Source organism: Mesoplodon densirostris, chromosome 19 (assembly GCF_025265405.1).
Source record: "Mesoplodon densirostris isolate mMesDen1 chromosome 19, mMesDen1 primary haplotype, whole genome shotgun sequence".
NCBI lineage: Eukaryota > Metazoa > Chordata > Mammalia > Artiodactyla > Ziphiidae > Mesoplodon > Mesoplodon densirostris.
In genome coordinates this window covers 65,419,592-65,439,824 of record NC_082679.1, presented here as the reverse complement: position 1 = coordinate 65,439,824, position 20,233 = coordinate 65,419,592, and the positions used below count along the sequence as shown (strand labels likewise).

Below are 20,233 nucleotides of genomic sequence, written 5' to 3'. Positions count from 1 at the left end.
GCTTTTTGTTGTTTTTGCATTTAAACCCTTTATGCAAACAAGGCCCGGTGTAGGTGGACATCAGTGTCCCGAGAGGGGCCCCCTGCTGTCCCCTGGTCACCCTGAGGACAGGCCAGGCAGAGGGCAGCGTAGGGGCAGCCCTAACCCCAATGCTGTGTCTGTTCTGCCTATTGTCTCTCCCTCTCCCTCTGCCCGCCTCTCTCCAGTCCACAGCCCGGTTAAGAATGACGAGGGTGGTGGGTAACCGAGGGGCCCGATGATAACCCTTCAAGGGTGTGCGTTACTTCACATCACTTTTACATGTTCTCCTCTTAAATCTTCACAGCTTTGCAGCTGGCCCCCATCCCATCTCACAGACGCCCCCCGCCAAGGCTCAGAGAGGGGGCTGGCCTCTTGGGGCTGTCCTTCGGTCATCTCTCTTGACGCTGGTGCTGCTCGAGGACCCTGGCCACAATCCCTGCCAAGGGATGGCCTCAGGCGGCTAGGTTCGGGCCTAACCTTGAGGGTGGTTCTAGCCATCTCTCTAGAGGCTGGGAATAGGCAGCATTTACAGGTGGGTCCTGGGACTCTCAAGGAGCTCAACCCCATGTCCCCAGCCTCCTTTGGTCTCTGACCTCGGGGAGGAACCCCGAGGCTACAAGTCTCAAGGGGTCTAGAGAAAGTCCAGGGTCGGACGTGACTCCAGGAAGGAGCAGGCAGAAGGAGAGGCAGAGAAAACCAGTCAACACTGAAACACCAGGTTTCATGAAAGGCCCCATTTCTGGCTTTTGAAGAGTGGGAGGGTCTGGGCCTGTGTTGGAGCCGGGATGGCTGGCCAGCTGGAGCCGGGTGGTGCCATCTGCAGGCTCTGGGTCCCCACCGCACCCATAGCTTCCTCAGGCCCTCACCCGGTCCTGGGTCCCGTCACCCTCGGTGGGCTCTGCCTTACACACTAAGTGGCTTTTTTTTCTCCTTTCCCAGCCCAATTCAAGTGTGGAGAAGGCCAAACTGGGGTGGCCGGGTTAAGTGCCCAGCGCAGCCTGGGCTCAGACCCTGGCCTGGCCGCCCAAGGGCGGTTACCGTTTCCCTCCTCTGGCAGAGGAATCAGGGCAGAGCCGGCGGTGGTGGCAGGCGCGGGTGGAAGCGGCCCCCAGCCCCCGTCGGACCTCAAGGGCCTCCCGCCTGACATCCAGCCTGGCCCCGGCCCTGGCCCTGCGGGCGGGGCCTCCGAGACACCCCCACGGTCCCCAGGGGGCGCTGCGGGTCCGCGTCCGCGGGAGCAAAGCCCCAGCTGCTCCTGCAGTGCGGGGCGCAGATGCGGGTGGCGTGTTGCCGCAGAAGCCCGGCGATAGGGACCCCTTCTTTGAGCCCTCCGGGACGGGACCGCCGGGGGAGAAGCGGCCCCCGCCCGCCCCCACGCGACTCCGAGCGGCAGCGCCAAGGCTGTTGAGGGTGGAGGTCTTCTCGGGGAGTGCGCCGCACGGGGGTCTCCGGTCCCCGCTTTCCGGTCCCGGCCGGGAGGGCTCGTGGGGGGCGCGGGCGTCACGGAGCGGCGGAGGGGTTGCCGGGGCGTGCCGGGCCGTCGGGGAGGCGCGGGGGCGGGCACGCCGGGAGGGCGGGGGCCGAGCTTATAAAGGCCGGCGGGCGGGCTGAGGGAGGAGGGAGCCGCGTCCTTTCCTGCTCGGCTTCCGCGAGCCGCCAAGAGCCGTGCGCTGCGCTCCGCCGCGGGGCAGAGCTGACACCGGAAAGAGCGCGGGCCCCAGCCGTCGGCACCGGCGGGGCGCGGCGGGCCCCGGCCCTAGGAGGAGAACCAGGAGGGCGCGGAGGCGCTCGTGTCCCCACCGACCAGCCGGGGTCCTGGCCACTGCGCGCGGCACGTGCGGCGACCCGCCCTGTGCGCCATGCGCCGGCCGCGGCTCCCCAGCGCCGCCCTTTAGCGCCGCGGCGGCCGAGCGACCCCGGACCGGCCCCGCGGGCCCCTCGGGCATGGAGCCGCACGTGCTCGGCGCCGTCCTCTACTGGCTGCTGCTGCCCTTCGCTCTCCTGGCCGGTGAGTGTGGGCGTGCGCGGCGGGCTCTGGTCTGGGACGGGTTTGCGTCCCCGCTCCCGGTTTCCGGCCCGGCCGCTCAGCGAGGCTGGCGGGGCGAGGACCGTGCGCGGGCGGGCGGGAGGGCGCGGAGCTTCCCCGGGACGCGCGCGGCCCTGGGCGCCCGCATTCCAGAAGCATGAGAGCGCCGGGGAGGCCGGGGCCCCGTCCCAGCGCCAGGCTGGGAGGGCGGCGGCGGGGTGGCGGGCAGATGGCACCCGGGCGCCCACAGGGGCGGGCGACGAGCGACCCCCGGAGAGGGCGGCTCGTGCCTACGCCCTGGGCGCTGAGAGTAGGGGCACGAGGGTAGGGGAATGTCGGCCCCTATGGGAGGGGGCTGGGGCGTCGGTGAGGGGGGCACGAATCTCTTTTTCTCTTTCGTGTTTAAAAAAAAAACAAACTCAAATTTGCATCACGACTTCCTGACCAATCTGGGAGAAGGCGGGCTCCCTGCCTGGAGCTGTTGAATCTGGAGCCTCCGGAGGCTCTAACGTCGTTGTGCCCTGGGCTCGGCCCCCCTCACTCTTGCCCTTCCCGTCCCCACCCCACAGCCGGACTAGGGCAGGCCCATGCTCTGGAAAACATAGTTGGGGTTCCTCCCTGCCGCCCTGGTGTCCTGGCTTACTCCGCTGGGCTCTAGTGCCGCGAGCGGGGCGGGGCAGGCTGTGCCCTGGGCTGGGGGAGGGAATGCCCCGCAGAAGGCTCTGGTCTTGGGGTCAGAGCTGAGGGTCCGGAACCCTGGCGTGAGTGTCCGCTGCTTGCCGTGTCATCGGAGCCTCTTCCCGAAAGCTCGTAGTTGTGGTTCTCGTCGCTCCAGGGCCCCTCCCCTCTGCGCCCCTCCTGGCCTCCCTGTGCCCAGGGCAGAGCGCCCGAGACTCATTTCACCCCTCACACGCCAGCCCTTGGCCCTCAGCTCCCTCCGCTGGGGCTGTCTCTACTGGGTGTGAGCTGGAAAGCGGTCTGATTAAATTAATTCGCGGCAACATGGAATGGTTTGCAACGTGAGTCTGCCTGGTGGGTGAAAATTTGTCCGACCATGGTGGGTGTTGGTGTTTTTATGCTGGAAAGCCTTTCCAGAGCCTCTGAAATCACTCCAGGTGGAATCTGCCAACTTCTGTTATAGGTAGGAGCGGGCTCCAGTGGGCCAGGAATGTGGGACCCAGAGCAGCCTGCACTCGGCTCCCAGACAGTGTTTTGATTTGTAGCAGAGAAAGGTGGTGAGACTTGGGAAAGTTTTCAGGACAGGAATCAATGAAAACCATTGAGGTCGGGGAGGAGGGTCTGAGTCAGCCTCGTACGGACAGGACAGTCCAGGATGTGCCCGGGAGTGCGCGGGGTCCGCCGGCCTTTCTCCTCGTGCCTCTGGAGAGTAGACGTTAACAGGCTCGCAGAACGGACCCAGCTGGAGGTCTGGTTCAGGAGCTGGTAAGCTTCTCAGAGGGGCAGGTTGGCGTCAGACGCCCGTAGCACACCTGCAGCCCCTTAGGCTGTGAAGCCGGGAGGGGGATTGGGTAGGCCTGCGTGGTGGGCGCTCGCTCCGCTCCTGAAGGGCGCACGGCCCCACGTGGCGCAGTCTCCTCATTCAGGGTCAGTGGACTTCTTCCGTGATGGGCTGGATAGTAAATATTTTCACGTCACGAGCTTTTCTGGTATTATTTCCAACGATTAAAAAATGTAAACACCACTCCTAGCTTGTGAGCTATAGCAGGACAAGTGGTGGAGCCAGGCGCAGCCCCAGGGCCAGACTTCGTGGACCCCGAGAATTAATCTGTGTTCTTCGGGCTGCTGCCTGTAACCCAAGTGGGTGATTTGGGGGAGGGGAGGGGAGGTCTCTTGGTCTCTGGATGCAGAGGGGCCATTAGCTCAGGGTTCCCACCTGGGCTATATTGGAGTCACCTGAGAGCTTTTCACATCCTGATGAATAATTCTTTGTGCTCAGCTTTCCTCTAAAAGTTGGCTCAGCTTTCCTGTAAATCTGAAACTGTCCCCAAAATGAAGTCTGTTAATTAAAACCCTGATACCCTGGCCATGCCCCCCGTGGATTCTGTGTCTGGGTGCGGGGCTTGGCCCCCCATATTTTTTCTTGAGCTTTGTGGGAGGGTGATGTCTAGCGGGCCAGGAGCCCTGCGCAGTGACACCTGAGAGGCTGGAGGCCGGCTCTCGGGTCGGGCGTGGGCGGCTCCTGAGGGAGCTGCTGTGCTGCTGGCTTCTGAGCGCCCCTGGCTCTGGGACGAGCTTTGGCAGAGTTGGTTAGTTCTGCGGTGTTTCCCAGTGAGTGGTCGGTGCTGGATGAGGCCGTCAGAGGGTATTGGTCAGACCTGTGCCTGTGCTGGTTTAGGCAGCGGCCGCAGTCAGGGTTTGGGTCATCCTGGGGTGCCCCTTGCCCCCCCAAATCCCACTTCCACCTCGTCACAGCAGAGACTCCCCAGCCCCCCCCACCCCCCCGGGAAGGGTGACGGCCTTCGACGTCTCACCTGTGGTCCCTGCAGCCCTGGGGGTCAGGACCCAGAGCTGGAAGGTTCTAGAGAGACGTCAGGACAGAACACTTTGTGATTCCCATGGAACGGGCCCCGCCCCGCCTGCAACTCTTGACCGAACGGGCCTCCCAAAAGCAACACTGTAGCCCAAAGGCAGGTGGTTAGAAGGCAGTAACTGTATGACTGACAGGGAAATACGTGCAGGGCGGCAACATGGCTTCCGCCTGCGGGATGGATGGGGCTCCGGCCTCGTGGACACGCCCACTGCACGCCAGCGTCGTCACCTGCGCCAGCCTGATTGTCACTGCCGTGTCACCATTTAGAATGGGGACACTTCCTCCTTTTCATCGTGTTTTCACCATCACCGTCTTAACACCGCTGTGAGGCTGGCAGGAAGGCAGTGGGAAGACGGAGGCCTGGGAGAGCGCGGGGCCCTGGTAGAAACCCAGGCCTGAGGGTCCCTCCCAGCCCCCTGGTGGTGACACCCCGCTAGGCCCTCAGGCTGGCAGTGAGCCTGGGGCCGTCCCTTTCCGGGGCCCCCAGAGCTGAGGATAGGTCTCGCTTTCATCTGCCGCCTTCCGGGGGAGACTCGGCCTTCTGCAGCCCCTCCGAGGACTGAAAAAGTCACAGGACTCAGGTGCCTGGTTGACGGGACCCGAGGGCTCAGTGTGCGTGATCGGGGAAGGGGCTGGGGTTGGCCCAGGAGCCGAGGACGGGTCATCTGTGGTCATCTTGCAGGTGGCCATCCCACCAGCGGCCCAGCGGGAAGGGTACTGGGGGGCGGGGGGTGACAAGCATCTCAGATCCTGTCCCCGGGGCTGCTTCCTGGGCGGTGTCTTTCCCTCCGACACTTTCGGTGCTCAAAGATGGAGAGGGAAAGGGGACACAACTGCTCTGTGCACAGATTCTGCTGTGAGCGCAGCTGCAGGGGACTGCCTTCTGTGGCAGGGCCCCTACAGGGGTCGAGGGTATCCCCTGCCCTCCCCCCGCCCCACCAGCACCGTCTTTAGGGCCCAGTGTGAGCTGCCTCCTACAGGAAGCCACTTTTGACCACCCTGGTCCTCAGGAATCCTCTTTTCCTTAGAATTCAATGAAGTCTTGGTCTTTGTTATCTGTTTTAGAAATATATGACTTTTTTTATTTAGATTTTTTTGTTTGTAGACTTTTTTCCTCTGGTTACCAAAGCAATTTCATTCTTTCTCATGACGCTGACTCCAGGAGTTTCAGAAGTGGGTCAGAGGCCGCTGTGTCTGCTGTGCAGCGGCTGGAGCCTGAGGCTGTCTTGGGGGGGGGGTCGATGCTCTGCATGTGACCTCTGCCCCACTCCTGACCTTTGAACCCCTCTGAGTCGAGTTAAGCCTGTTTGCTGGATGAGGAACCTGGGGCTTGGGGGACTAGAACGCAGGTGAGAAAGGATGAATCTGGAGGTGAAATCTTTTCCTTCTCAGGGCAGGTGAGTCCCACACCTGCTGGCGGGGTGGGAGAACCTGGGGTGGGAGGTCTCAGGGAGGAGGGGGGGAGGCTGGCCTTGCTGGAGGGGCTTGTGGGTGGCACCAGCGTCTGTCCCGCTCTGAACCTGCCAGGCCCTCACCCCTCTGTCGGGGCCTCAGTTTCCTTGCCTGTAAACGAGACGATAAAAGCTTAAAGGCCGATCCCAGGTTTCTGATCTCTTGGTCCCTGGACGGGGCAGGGTGGGACAGTCCTGGGGGGCTGAGTGGAAGAGCCGCCCACCACCAGGTCCTGATTGTGCAGAGCTGCCCGCCGACCATACGCCGTTTCCAGGCGGGAAGTCATGGTGTACAGAGCCACCGTGCATGACACCCGCCTGCTCAGATTCCTGTGCTCACGTGGGATGTTTCCCCAAGTTCATTCAAGCGTTCTCTCACCCAGGTCTCGTGGGACAGTGCTCCGGGCAGGCGCCTAGGTTCTGGTTCAGGGCCAGTGACTGTGGGCATGGGAGGGGCTGGGCCCATTCTCCTCTCTAATGGAGGCCGAGGTTTCCTTGGCTGTAAAGCGAGGTGTGGGTCCCCCACAGCTCCCGGCGTCTTGGTTCTGTAAGTGCCTTTGCCGTGTTTATTCACGCTGAGCTGAGCCCAGATGGGAAAGAAACACAGTGCAGCCAGTGACGCTATACAGAACAAGGTCCAGGCTGGGCAGGGCTTGTGGGGAGGTGGGCACCCAGCAAGACTGGTCTGCTGGTGGAAGAGAAGTTGTCAGCCAGGCCGGGGAGGGGGCAGGATGGCAGATCCAAGGCTCCAGACCAGTGCAGCCCCCCAGAGTCGGACCGTCTGTGGAAGGAGACGAACAGGTGGCCTGGTAGCTGGGGGGGCTCCCATCCCCTAGTGGTGGCCAGTCGGAGGGGTTGGGTTGGGGTGGAGAGGGCAGGGCAGTGCCCAGTGAACAGCCGGGGCCGGAGGGACCTGAGGCTTGACCCCCCTGTCCCCATTTTGATTCTTTAATTTAGTGTTAATTACACAAGTAATGTATGAATACTTGTCATAAAACAGTGAAGTTTTGGGTCAGATGAGATTAAGTTCCTTCTTTAATTCTTTCTTCCTGTCCTCAGAAGGAAGGCCCTGGTCAGTGGCTGGGGCCCAAGGTTGCTGTGTCCCCACCTGTGAGGTTAGGTGGCTGCGGGTCTTTGGGGCCACGGCAGCACCCCCACCCACCCTGACACGTGTGAGAGTGTTTCTTGGGGTGGCCCGGGGTCAGCAGCCTCTGCCCTGGAGAGGAGCCCGCAAGGCTGGGGCCCGGCGCTGCGGGCAGCCCTGCAGAAGCCGCCGACTGCGATGGGCATCGCCCGGCCCAGCCCAGCCGCCCGGTGCTGCCAGGGCACCCTCAGGCCGACGTGCGTGGCCCGCGCTTCCCTGCGCCGTCTCGGGCCTTTGCCGAATGGGGCGGGTCAATTTTTCTGGTGTGTTTTAATAACATAATTATAGGGAGTATTTTTAGTTGCCTGTAACGGCCGACTGTTTACCAGGCTCCGACCTGCGCGCTGTTTTTCTCCGTGAGTATATATAGCCAGGCCTCTTCTCCTTCCCCGGGGTCAGGCTAAAGAGGGACCGTGGCCACCTCAGCTGCCTCCTGTGGTTTCCTTTGCCAGCGAACGGGCAGCTGAACCGGGCCCAGCGGCTTCCGCAGAGCGGGAGGGGTCTGGGGGCTGCTGTCCTTGAGAGCAGGTGGGGGGCCGGGGTGGGCGGGGCCTCCGTCCTGGGCTCCTAACCGCTGACCGCGTGGCGGGACGTGTCCCATGCAGGGAGCTGAGGCGGGAGGGACGCGCCTCTCCGGCCGCGTCCAGGCCCGGCTCCGACCCCGGCAGTGCCCAGGTGTGCTGGCCAGGCCCGTCCCCCCAGCCTCCTCACCTCCCGTGGATCCTCTGGGGAAAACAAAAGAACACAACTGCTATGCGCACAGATCCCTTGGGCCTGCAGGAGCAGCCAGCGGCCCGTGATTGTGGCCCGGACTGTGGCTGGGTCTGGATGGGCACAGCAGGAAGGGACACAGCCTGGCTCCCAGGCAGGGGCCTCCGAGCAGGAGCCCCAGCGGCCTCAGGCCTGGGCCTCGGTCTCTCTCACCTCCTGGAACTGCCAGGGCCTCTGACCTGTGGCTGCCCCCAGTCACACCCCAGCCTCCCCCGGGGTCCCAGGGTCCTGTTCTGCCTCCAGTCCCCCTCCCTCCCTCTCCTTCACTTCATTCCTGATTATGGTTACAACACCATTGGAAACAACACGTCATCAGGACAGCATTCACGGGAGCTTTTCAAAGGGAAACCCGGCCCCAGCCTCCCCCGGGGTCCCAGGGTCCTGTTCTGCCTCCAGTCCCCCTCCCTCCCTCTCCTTCACTTCATTCCTGATTATGGTGACAACACCATTGGAAACACCACGTCATCAGGGCAGCATTAACACCATTGGAAACACCACGTCATCAGGACAGCATTCACACCATTGGAAACACCACATCATCAGGGCAGCATTCACGGGAGCTTTTCAAAGGGAAACCCGGCCCCAGCCTCCCCCGGGGTCCCAGGGTCCTGTTCTGCCTCCAGTCCCCCTCCCTCCCTCTCCTTCACTTCATTTCTGATTATGGTTACAACACCATTGGAAACACCACGTCATCAGGACAGCATTAACACCATTGGAAACACCACGTCATCAGGACAGCATTCACACCATTGGAAACACCACGTCATCAGGGCAGCATTCACGGGAGCTTTTCAAAGGGAAACCCGGCCCCAGCCTCCCCCGGGGTCCCAGGGTCCTGTTCTGCCTCCAGTCCCCCTCCCTCCCTCTCCTTCACTTCATTTCTGATTATGGTTACAACACCATTGGAAACACCACGTCATCAGGACAGCATTAACACCATTGGAAACACCACGTCATCAGGACAGCATTCACACCATTGGAAACACCACGTCATCAGGGCAGCATTCACGGGAGCTTTTCAAAGGGAAACCCGGCCCCAGCCTCCCCCGGGGTCCCAGGGTCCTGTTCTGCCTCCAGTCCCCCTCCCTCCCTCTCCTTCACTTCATTTCTGATTATGGTTACAACACCATTGGAAACACCACGTCATCAGGACAGCATTCACACCATTGGAAACACCACGTCATCAGGGCAGCATTCACACCATTGGAAACACCACGTCATCAGGACAGCATTCACACCATTGGAAACACCACGTCATCAGGGCAGCATTCACACCATTGGAAACACCACGTCATCAGGGCAGCATTCACACCATTGGAAACACCACGTCATCAGGGCAGCATTCACACCATTGGAAACACCACGTCATCAGGACAGCATTCACACCATTGGAAACGACACGTCATCAGGGCAGCATTAACACCATTGGAAACACCACGTCATCAGGGCAGCATTCACACCATTGGAAACACCACGTCATCAGGACAGCATTAACACCATTGGAAACACCACGTCATCAGGACAGCATTAACACCATTGGAAACGACACGTCATCAGGACAGCATTAACACCATTGGAAACACCACGTCATCAGGGCAGCATTCACACCATTGGAAACACCACGTCATCAGGACAGCATTAACACCATTGGAAACACCACGTCATCAGGGCAGCATTCACACCATTGGAAACACCACGTCATCAGGACAGCATTAACACCATTGGAAACGACACGTCATCAGGACAGCATTAACACCATTGGAAACACCACGTCATCAGGGCAGCATTCACGGGAGCTTTTCAAAGCGAAACCCGGCCGTCTGCGCCACTGCCCCCAGCTCAGCTGTGTCATCCTCCCCTCCCCGTCGGTGGCCAGGGATCGTAGTGACCACGGGACACGTCCAGGAGCTCTGAAGGGCTTTGTGCCACGTGGACCTGTCTCCCCTGCTGGGGGGGGATTGTCCCTGGGCTGCTTCACGGAGGGGCAGGTCACTGTCACTGCCGAGGCCTCGGTCCCCGTGTGCCGGTGTGGGTCGCCGGCGCTGACTCTCCTCTCCAGCTGGCCGCCACGTGGGCACACAGCGCTGCATCGTTTCTCTACCTCCGTGTCCCCCCGTCCCCCAGCCCCCTGAAGCCTCCACCCATGGTCACAAGCATCGTCCCCCGGCCTGGATGGACAGGGTCCTCGGCACACCCAGCCCCAGGCTTCTGGCTCTGCGTCCAGATCATCCCACAGCCACGTGGCCTTCCCGGGACATCCGAGAGCTGCCCACTGCCCACGGGGCCGCCTCAGGACGGGCCTCCACTCACTTTCCGGGCTGCTGCCCACAGCACGTTGCCTCCTGAGAGGGGGTACTAGTGGCTTTTCCACGTCACGGGTGAGCACCCCAGGGGCAGAGTTCTCGCCCGTGACACTCCTGCCTCCCGGGAGCCCCGCCCCCACTCGTGTCAGTGTCTGGGGTGCCCCCCCCCAGTTCCTCTGGCTACACCTCCTCCTCCACCAACCTCCAGCTCCCATCTGGTCTCCCGAGTCCCCGAGCTTGTCCTCGCCCCAGAACCCGCCGGCTGTCCCCCTGCCACCAGCTCCTGTGGCTGCCCTCCTCCCAGACACTCGGTCACTCTGCCGCCTTCTACGCGTCACTCGCTCGGCAAACGTGTCTGGAGAACCTGCCTGTGCCAGGCCCTGCTGTAGGCTCTGGGGTCCCGACACAGCCCCCGGGGGAGGACGGCACAGTCCACGCGTAGAGTTTTCCACTGAGGCGTCAGGCACTCAGAGTAAAGGGTCGGACCTTACGTGTTCTGTTTGGAGGGTTGACAGCCAAGCACATCTGTCCACCTCCCCACACGAGATGGAGAATGTTTCTGCCCTCCCGCTCACCCCCCTCGACTCTGACTTCTTTCCCCAGGGCAGTTCTGCCTGCACTGGGGGGTCCGTGCTCGAGGGACCACCGGGGTGTGTACTTCTGCGTCTGCTGCCTTCCGTGCCTTCACATCTCTGGGGTGTGACTCTGTCTGCTGGTGGTTCCTTCTTTCTGGTGCTAAGGTCCCCTGAACGCACTGCCACGTTTGCTTATCCGATCACCTGTTGGGCCTGGCAAGTGGGCGCGAGGCTGCTGGCCGCGTGGCGTCTCTGCGGACACGCACTTGAATTTCGTTCACTTCTGGCCGTGGGGTTGCTGGGTCACGGGCATCGCGTGTTCACCGCGAGGAAACTTCGATCTGTCCTCCTGGTTGTCGTTTAGGGGACGCTCCAGGGTGCTGCACCCTCGCCGCACGTGGTGTTGGCCTCTGAGTTTTGCTGGTTTGGGGCGTGCAGTGGCGTCTCCTGCGACTCCAGTCTCTGTTCCCCTGAGCCGACGATGTGTCAAGTACCTTGGACATCTTCTCTGGCACATACATGCCTCTAAGACGCTTTCACCCATTAAAAAATATTGGACTGTTTGTCTTTTTGTTTCTGGCTCTGGGGGTTCGTCGTGGACTCGAGGTTGTAAGCTCTTTATCACCTGTTTGTACCGCACGTGCTTTTCCTGCCTGTGACTTACGATCCTAAGTGTGTTCTTTATGGTGTCCAGTGAAGAGCTAATCATCTTCTTTATGGTGTCCAGTTAAGAGCAGGTGTTTTTGATTCAAAGTCCTGTGAGCTCGGACACTTCTGGCTAGGACGTCCTCTCCCGTGCCCCCGAGCTGGCTGGCTCACGGGGTCTCTGAGTGTTTCCTGGTGGGTGGGCCGCTCCGCTCGCTGGGCTGGGCCTTCCCACTTCCTCCCCGCCCGTCCCGTCCCGTCCCGTCCCCCCCCACCCCGGCTGCCTGCCCGTCCCGTCCCGTCCCCTCCCGTCCCGTCCCGTCCCCCCTCCCCCCTGCCCGGCCTCTGCCGGCTCTCAGATCTCCTCTGGGGCCTCTGTCCCGCTGTCTGCAGGCTCTTGTCCTGGTGTCACTCCTGCAGGGGGACTGTCACTCTGCCCTTCCACGTGGCCTCCCCTGGGCTGCCTGTTGAATGAAGCGGGTTCCTTTCAGCCGCTGCAGAGATGGTCCCAGCCTCCAGACCCCCGTTCCTGTGGTTCCCAGGGACGCAGTGACCACCTCTGTGCTCACCTGCTTTCTCTTCTGAGTGTTCCCCTCAGGATAAGCTCCCCGGAGTCAGACCCCGAGTCCCAGGACAGGACAGGCTCGCTGCCGGACGCACACCTGGTACTTGAGCAAAGGCAGCCTCCCCCAGGTGGGCACAGCCAGGCCCTGGCGTGTAGCGTCCTGTGTGACCCTCCCGGGAGGTCTGTGCGGTCTCCCCGGCAGACGAGCCGCCTGTGGTCCTCGGGGCCTGTCCGCGTCCAGGCCGGCTCCCTCCTCTCTCCTGCGGCTGGCTCAGCTTAGCACACGCTCACACACTCAGCTCGACAGACACACGCTTGGCCCGTGTCTCCACTCCGTGTGGGAGGCACCCGCCTGGGTCTTCTCCACCCTTGCTGGCGGGGTGGTGCCCCTTTGTCCCTCGGCCCTTGTTTCCTCGTCACTGTCACTACAGCTTGGCCACTGCCCGGTCCTGTGTGTGGGGAGTGGACAGAGGCAGAGGCTGTGACAAGCGAGCACTGCCCGAGGCCCCGCGGGTGCCGAGCCCTGCCTGGGACACCCCCTTCCCGCCGCAGGGACGCCCCACACCGGTCAGCAGGCGCACACCGTCCCAGCCGGGGAGCGATGGCCGGGCTGGGCCCTAATCTCTGGAGGTCAGGAGCGGGGTGACACAGGGACAGTGGCCTGAGGCTCCATAAGGGCCCAGGAATGGCACTCAGGGGCCCGTCGGGAGGGCAGCCTTGCCCTGTGACCCTGGTGGGGTCCTCTCCTGCCCCCGAATCCTTGTCCTGGCAAAGGGGCAGATCACGTGACCCCAGAAGGATGGGATTAGCATTGAAGGAGCGCTGGCACGTCGTCTGGCCTGGAAGCAGCTCCCCTCGGAGTCCTGGACACTGGGGATGGCGGTGGGCTCTGGGTCCTGTGTCCCTGTGTCCCCGCTCAGGAAGCCAGGGACGCCAGGCGCAGGATGGCCGGGCCCTCCTCTCTCCCTGGAGGTGGCCCCGCGGCCCTGTCGGGCCTTCCGCCGCTCTCCCACCTGACTCTAGCCCTCTTAGGATCCGGGGCCTCCTGGGGGTGGCCTTCCTTCCCGTCCTGTCCCATCCCGTCCCATCCCGGGTTGCAGGTGGAGACACTCCAGCTGAGGCAGGCTTGTGTGGCCACGCAGGGAGGGAGGGAGGGAGCCTGTGCTCCGCTCCCCAGGCAGCTTCCCTCCCGCCTCACCCTCCACCCGTCCACCTTTCTTCTTGGAGCGAGACCCCTCTTTCCCCTCCCCGTCGCCTCCTTTGCCCCGTAAACTGGGTGGGCCACCACCCTGGGAGGGCTGTGCTGTGCCCCTGTCCGCCGCGCTCCTTGGGAGAGCGAGGGATGAAGGGCTGGAGGCTGAGAGTGGCTTGCAGGGGTGGGCAGGAGGGCAGTCTCCTCGGGGGGCCCACGCGGAGTTGAGCCCAGCTGGGAGGAGACCCCAGGCCCTCAAGGGCCAGAGCGGGCACGAGGCAGATGGAGGGTAACCCTCCAGAGGAGGCTGCGGGAAGCTTCCGGGCTCACGGGCTCCATCACATTCCAGAGCCGGGGCGGGCCCGCTTGTGTCTTCCGGAGGCATTGGAGGCCTGCAGGGGGCTGGGGGGCGCTGAGCCTGCTACTACGCCAGGCGCCCTGCCTTCCCCGGGGCCTCTCTGCACCCCCGTCGTCTTAATCTCTAGCTGTGAGATGAGCACCTGCCCTGCTTGGCCTCGTGGCCCTTGGGGTGATCCTCCAGGTGACGCGGGTGAAATACTTTGTAAAGTCGCCCTGAGTGCGAGGCGGCCGTGCTGCTGCTCCCACACCCCTGGACGCATCTCGGGAAGCCTGGCCACCCAGCACGTTAATCAAGGCACTCTAAAGCCCTGGGACACGGTGGTGGCCTCACCAGGGGGGAACCTGGGGCAGAGTTGTCAGTGGCTTGGTATCGTCGAGAGCTGAGGTGGCGGGCGGCAGCGTGAGGACACCTTGCTCAGGTGAGCACAGCGGATGGAACCTGCCAGGTCTGGCTGAGTCGTGGCGGCTGGGCGCTCCCGCAGGACAGCAGCACCGCATGGCCGAGCCTGAGCTGCTGGCAGGAAGGAAGTGGCGAGGCAGATGCGCGGCCTGGGGCCCTGGGCGTTGGCCGTTTCCTGGTGCCCCCCAAGGAGTCCCGTCTGACTCGGCCTGGCCTCTGAGGTGGTGGCACAGAGAATCGGAGCCAAGAGAAGCTGAGCCAGTTCCAGGCCCCCAGCTGGAAAGCACAGGAACCAGGAGCCAGCTGGGCCGCGACCCGTCCAGGGAGGCTGGGCGTGTGGTTGGCATCGGGGCACACAGGGACGGGATGCTCTGGGCATCAGGTTCCTGCTGGGGCTCCCGTGGGATCCGTCACAGAGTGAGAGGGTGGAATCGTGTGTGTGGCTGTCAGAAGGGCCCCCAGCCAGGGGGCGTGTCTGCATGGGGGTACATCCCTGGCCTCGGGAGCCCCTCCGGATAGAGGGACACGTGGGCGGGGCACAGGGAGCGGGTTTCTGTGGGCCTGCTGGGCGCCAGGGGGCCCTCACTGGTCTCCCGGCATCGGCTGCGGTAGCTGGACGAGGCGCGGGAACCCTGCGGCCTGTCCGTGTGTAGCGGGGACGCCTGGGGGCCTCCTCCCCTGAGGTGACCAGAGCCTGCACGTTCCCAGAGGCTCAGCCCTGACCCTTGGGAGCAGCGGTGGGAGGTGTGCTGAGGCCTGGGTCTGGTCCCAGGGCCCCCGGGCTGTGGGCAGGTGGCCTCGGGCTGAGCACAGGCCGGGCCTCAGGTGGGCAGCCACAAGCACTCTCCCTGTCCCCACTCGGCTGTGGAGAACCCACGAGCCAGCCGCTGCGGTGTATGGGCTTGCTGTACCTGCTTCACGGGGCGGGGGAGGGGGGGACGCAGAGCCTGAGTCCTGTGGCCACAGGCTGCCGGGCCCAGGAACGCGTCCTCTCAGTTAGGGGCGTCCCTGGCACGTTGTGACCTGCCCGTTGTGGGCGGCAGCCCCGAGGTGACAGCTGCCCCTGTGCCGATGGCCGAGGCCTTCTGGGAGCTGGGCCGACTGAGACTGGGGGCAGTGGACGGGGGCTGGCCCGCTTGCTCTTCATTGCCGGGAAGGGTCCCTGGGTCCTGGCCGCCCCCGGGGAGTGGAGCTGGCCGGAAGGGAGGGCACCGGCTCCGCCTCGAGCCTCGTGGGGGCCTGTTCATCATGTTGCTCGGGACCCCCGCGGATGTCTGCCGCTTGCTTTGCTGTCAGGAACCAGATTGGTTTTCCAGAAAAGCCGGATGTGGTGGGTGAGAGGCAGTTTTTGCCGCCCCTCTTTTTCCAGGCACTGAACGTATGGCTTCAGTCGGGACTGCCCGTCCCCACCTGCCCGCGCCCTCTGCTCTTAAGTGGCCACTCTCACTCTCGTCTGGGGAGCTGACCCCATCACCAGGGGCCAGTGGGGACACTCCCGCCGCGTGGTCCGGGAGCCGGACGGGTTGGGGGCGTGCCTCGAGGGTTGCTCTGGGTCTGCGATGCTGGCCCGAGCCTGGGTGATGGCCTGGCCTCGGTCCCTTCCCCGGCAGCATGGACCCTCAGGGGCTCGAGCCTCCGTCTGGAGGGTCCATCGCCCGCAGGAGGTGGTAGAGAGCTAGGCCGGGGCTGAGGGGCAGGCCTGCTGTGTGCGGGGAGGGGTGTGCGCCGCACGGCTAGTTTAGGGAAGAGGCCGGTGGTGCTGGAGCCGTGGGCACGGCTGGGGGTCCCGTCAGGGAGCTTGGGTTTGTTCTGCGGGTGACGGAGCTGAGCTCCATCCCGAGAGGACCACGGGAGGGGGCCGCTGCTTCCTGGCTGCAGGGGAGAGGCTGCCCCGTAGTGCAAGGCCCGGCTCTGTCACTCGCTGCCTGAGTGGCCTTGGCTTGTGGCCTGCGGGGACCTCCGTCCCCCAGCACAGTCCCTGCTCCGTGCGCCGACAGCTCCGGGCGACCAGCCTGGGCAGGGCGGCTGGGTCTGTGCTGGCACCCCGGCTGAGAGCTGATGGCATTGCGCTGGCGGGATCTGAGAGCGGCGGGCGGAGGCGGGCAGGGTTCCGGCGACGCCGATTGCCCCTGCCCCAGCCCCTCTCGGCAGGCTTGGAGACCGGGCCTCGGGAAGTTTCAAAGCGGATTTAAGAGGAGACAAAGCCCCAGACCCGCTTAGTCCTGTCGGGTGGGCTGCCGGGGGATCTGGGTTGTGGTCTCCTGGGAGTCAGGAGGGGCCGGGCCGGGCTCACGGGAGCCCGGGCGAGGGTGGCACCTCCGTGGCGGACATGGGGCTAAGCCCAGGGCGCCCGAGGCTGCTTTTGTAATCTTCGCGGCCCAACAGGCCACAGCTGCAGGCCTGGATGCCCCCTTGGAAATGACCCCAGGTGGAAATTCCAGAGCCCAGAAGTGGCTCTTTCCTGGAAGGATATCCTGAAATTCATGAGCGTTTTTTCTCAAGGAGGGGAGAGGAGTCCTGGGGAGGTGAGCAAAGGCCACTGCAGCTGAGTGGGTGACGTTTAATCTGGTAAAACAGGCGCTGGCGGGAGAAACGTGTTAGAGCCGAACCACGGTAACAGGAGGAGAACTTGCTTGCTAATTATTTCTGTGCTTCTCTGCATCTAAAAAAATTCTGAAAAGGAGAGTGAACATTCTATGAGTGGGTCAGCAACCTTTCCTGCCAAGGGGAAACAGCGGCCCACTCCCGGCTTGATGGAGCCGGAGTTCAGCCTGGGGTGCACCCTGCCCCCGCCCCCCGCCGCCTTGCCCCTGGGAGTGGATGCTCAGAGTGGCATGAGCTGCATCCCTGCTCCAGGGGATGGTGTCTGTTGGCGGGGGTGGGGGGGGGCAGGCTGAGCCGCCCTGCCCAGGCTGGTTGTTACAGGAGCAGACAGTGTTGATGTTTCCCTCGGTCACCACGCACTTGTTGAGTTTCCAGAGCCCGTGTGGGGCCCCCGACACCCTTTCTGCCCCAGCCCTTCCGCCACCTGGGCCCAGACCTCAGAGGCGGGCAGGCCAGCCTGCCGTCCACAGTGCAGGAGCCTGAAAGCAGGGGGATCAGCCAGGGTTCTCCAGAGGAACAGCCAGTAAGAGATGGATAGATAGATATGATGTCTTACATAGCCGCCTCTACACGTACGAGAAGGAGAGAGGGAGGGAGAGAGAGAGGGAGGGAGAAGATTTGTTTTAAGGAACTGGCTCGCGCCATTGTGAGACCAGTTTAACTTTGCAAGGAGCCCAGCAGGCTGGAAATCTGGGCAAGCCTTCATGTTGCAATCTGGAGTCCAAATTTTGAAGGAGCTGGAGAATTCCTTCTTCCCTGGGGGCCTCAGACTTTGCTGTAAGGCTTTCCTCCAATTGGCCGCACCTTTGGGAGGGTGTCCACCGTCCTCCAGTGCCTGCTGGACGTGGAAATCCCATCTAAGGCTGACACGGGATGAAGCTCCACGCGGCCTGAGGGCCCCTCACAGAAGCTCCCGGCCAGCCTGCCACTTGGGAAAAGCAAGGCTGGGTGTGCTGGTGGGCACGTGATGTCTCTGGTCACACCGCCAAGCTCTCGGGCAGCCCCCTGACCTCAGTGCCCTCACCCGAGTGAAGAGAGCAGACAGGTTCTCCAAGGGTGGGGCCGCCCCCGCTGCTCCCTGCCGTCGGCACCCGCTCCGTCCCACGTTTGTGGGGCGCCTTCCGGGGTCAGCGCTGTGCTGGGGCGGGCGTCTGCCGGGGAGCAAGATGGTGGTGGGATAGGGGCCCATGAATGTCCTCTTTCTCCCAAGGGGCCCTGACACTGTCTCCTGCTGACACACACGGATGACCAGAGCCTCCTTCCTAAACCCCCAGGCAGGGAGGCCCTCCCCGCCCCAGCTCCCGTGTCCCTGGGGAGGGCAGGGCTCTGAAGGGGCCTGCGGACCCACCCCCGCCTACCAGCCAGAGGTGGCCCGGTGGCATTCCTCCCCTCCCTAGGTGCTGGGAAGGGCCCTGGAGAGCGGGGCGGGCTGTGACCAGGCTCTGGGGCTGTTTGCACGATCCAGACCAGACAGACAGAGGGACTCGGGGTGCTGCGGGCCAGCTGAGTCACAAGGTGGGGCTCTGGGGCAGCGCCCCACCCTCCAGTCCCGGGCCAGAGCTGGCGGCGGGCACCCACGTTTGGAAAGGTGACCCTGGCCTCGGTGGCTGCTGGAAGGTGACGCAGCCCGGGCTCTTCAGAAGCCCCGTGGCCTCGGCCCGGCTGCCGCGGGCCGGCCTTAAAGCGGACGCTGCCTCCAGGTGGAGGAGGGTGGGTGCAGGACGCGGGGGAAGGCAGGTCGTTGTCCCCCCACGGGAGGTCCGGGTGGCACTGTCAGGCCCGGCTGCGGCCGGGGTCCCCCGAATAATCACCTTGCTGCTCCTTCTAAGCTGGGAGGGCCGCGCACCTGCTTCCTTCCAGGCCCAGGTAGCCTTCCGTCGGCAGGGCACGTCCGCCAGGGACGCGTCACAGCACGCGGGTCTGGGCAAGCCTGGGATCTGCGTCGCCGCCAGATCCACAGGGGATGCCGACGGGGTGGCCTGGGAACCCCGCTAGGAGGACCGCGGGTGTGTAGGAGGGGTTACGCCGCGTCTTGTCACACGGAGAACTTTGGGGAAGATGTGTGGGCTGCTGGCTGGAGGGCCCCGGGAGGGTGCAATCCGCGCGTACCTCCGAGCCGTGGAAGCAGCACCGGCCCTGCGCCGCCCGTGGCTTCGCGTCACCTTCCGAGTCCCCTCGCGCTGCTCTGGGTGCTACGTACCTGTCCATGTCTCCTGAGGGTGCGGAGGCCCTGGACGGGGTCTGTGTGAGGGGTGCTGGTGGCCGAGGCTCCCCGAGGCCCAGGTGGGCAGTGTGGGTGGCGAGGCCCGAGTCCTGGATCAGGAGGGCGCCCTCCCCCATATCCGGCGCTGTGGGCGGGGTGTCTCGAGGGGCCCCACTGTGTCGACTAGCCTGGAACTCCGGGTGGGGTGGGAGTGGCGCCCAGGCCGCTGTCCCGTCACCACGTGTGTTTCTGTCTGCGCCCCCCAGATGGGCAGCCTGTTGCAGGGCACGTGGACACTCTGGTTGTCGGGGGCCACTTGTCTGTCCCCGGGGAGCTGGGGGATGGGGGTCCGGGAAAGAGCAGGTGGAACCCGGCTGCGTGGGGCTGGTGTGCCGAGGAGCCGGTCAGGGCTCGGTCTCCGCGAGGACAGCAGGGCTCTGGAGGGCCTGATGTCCTCACGGGCACCCTGGCTGGACCCTTTGTGCCTCAGTTTCCCCGTCTGACAGATAGCCAGCAGGAGCCCCTCGCTGGCACAGAGCCCAGGGTCGAGCGTGGGCGCTCACCGGGGTGCAGTGGGGTCTGTTCCTCACGTTCTGGGGGTGTGGCTCAGCTGGGAGCCCCTTTCCTGGAGGCTGGAGGGGGTCCTGCCTGTCCCTGGGACGTCGTGGAGGCAGGGGTCTGGGAGGGCGGGGGCCCTGCACAGGGCTGACCCATGTGGAGAGGCCAAGGGTGCCAGGCTCCCCCCGTGTGGCAGGAGGGCTCCTTATGCTGGGCACTGACCTTGGGGACATGGGCTGGCTGTCACCTGCTCACTGTGGCCCTCCGTGCATCCCCAGGTTTGGCCCCCGTCTCAGCCAGGCCCTGAGCTCTAGGTGGCCTGGGGAGGGAGCACGTTGTCAAACCGCATCCAGGCCAGAGATGGGGAGGGGCGTGTCAGCACGCTGTCCCCTTACCTGTCAGCCTGCAGAGACTGCAGATAAGAGTGAGGCCTCCTGGGGCTTCCCCGGTGGCGCAGTGGTTAAGATTCCTCCTGCCAACGCAGGAGACACGGGTTCCAGCCCTCGTCCGGGAAGATCCCACATGCTGCGGAGCAACTAAGCCCATGCACCACAACTACTGAGCCTGTGCTCTAGAGCCCGCGAGCCACAGCTACTGAGCCCACGTGCGTAGAGCCCGTGCTCTGCAGCAAGAGAAGCCATGGCAATGAGAAGCCCACACACCACAACAAAGACCCAGTGTAGCCAAAAATAAATAAATTTATAAAGAAGAGTGAGGCCTCCTCCTGTTCTGGGAGGCTGGGCGTGGGGGGCGGTCTCTCATCCTCTCTGTGGAATGTGGGCTCCACCCTTGGCCTGGAATCCAGCCTCTCCATTGTGGAGGGCGAGGTGACCCTCCAGGGGGGCAGAGACCACAGCAAATACC

The 20,233-nt window shown here is 63.8% G+C and overlaps 1 protein-coding gene across 6 annotated transcripts in view; it reads left to right on the top strand.

The window, feature by feature from the left end:
- The first annotated feature begins 1,632 nt into the window (after positions 1-1,632).
- Positions 1,633-20,233, top strand: part of PIEZO1 (piezo type mechanosensitive ion channel component 1) — a 54,859-nt gene continuing 36,258 nt past the window's right edge. For all 6 annotated transcript variants that reach the window (XM_060085414.1, XM_060085413.1, XM_060085411.1 and 3 more), the window contains exon 1: positions 1,633-2,029. In XM_060085414.1, coding sequence (XP_059941397.1) covers positions 1,966-2,029 — 64 coding nt within the window. In that variant the 5' untranslated portion in view covers positions 1,633-1,965. The remainder of the gene's footprint in view (positions 2,030-20,233) is intronic.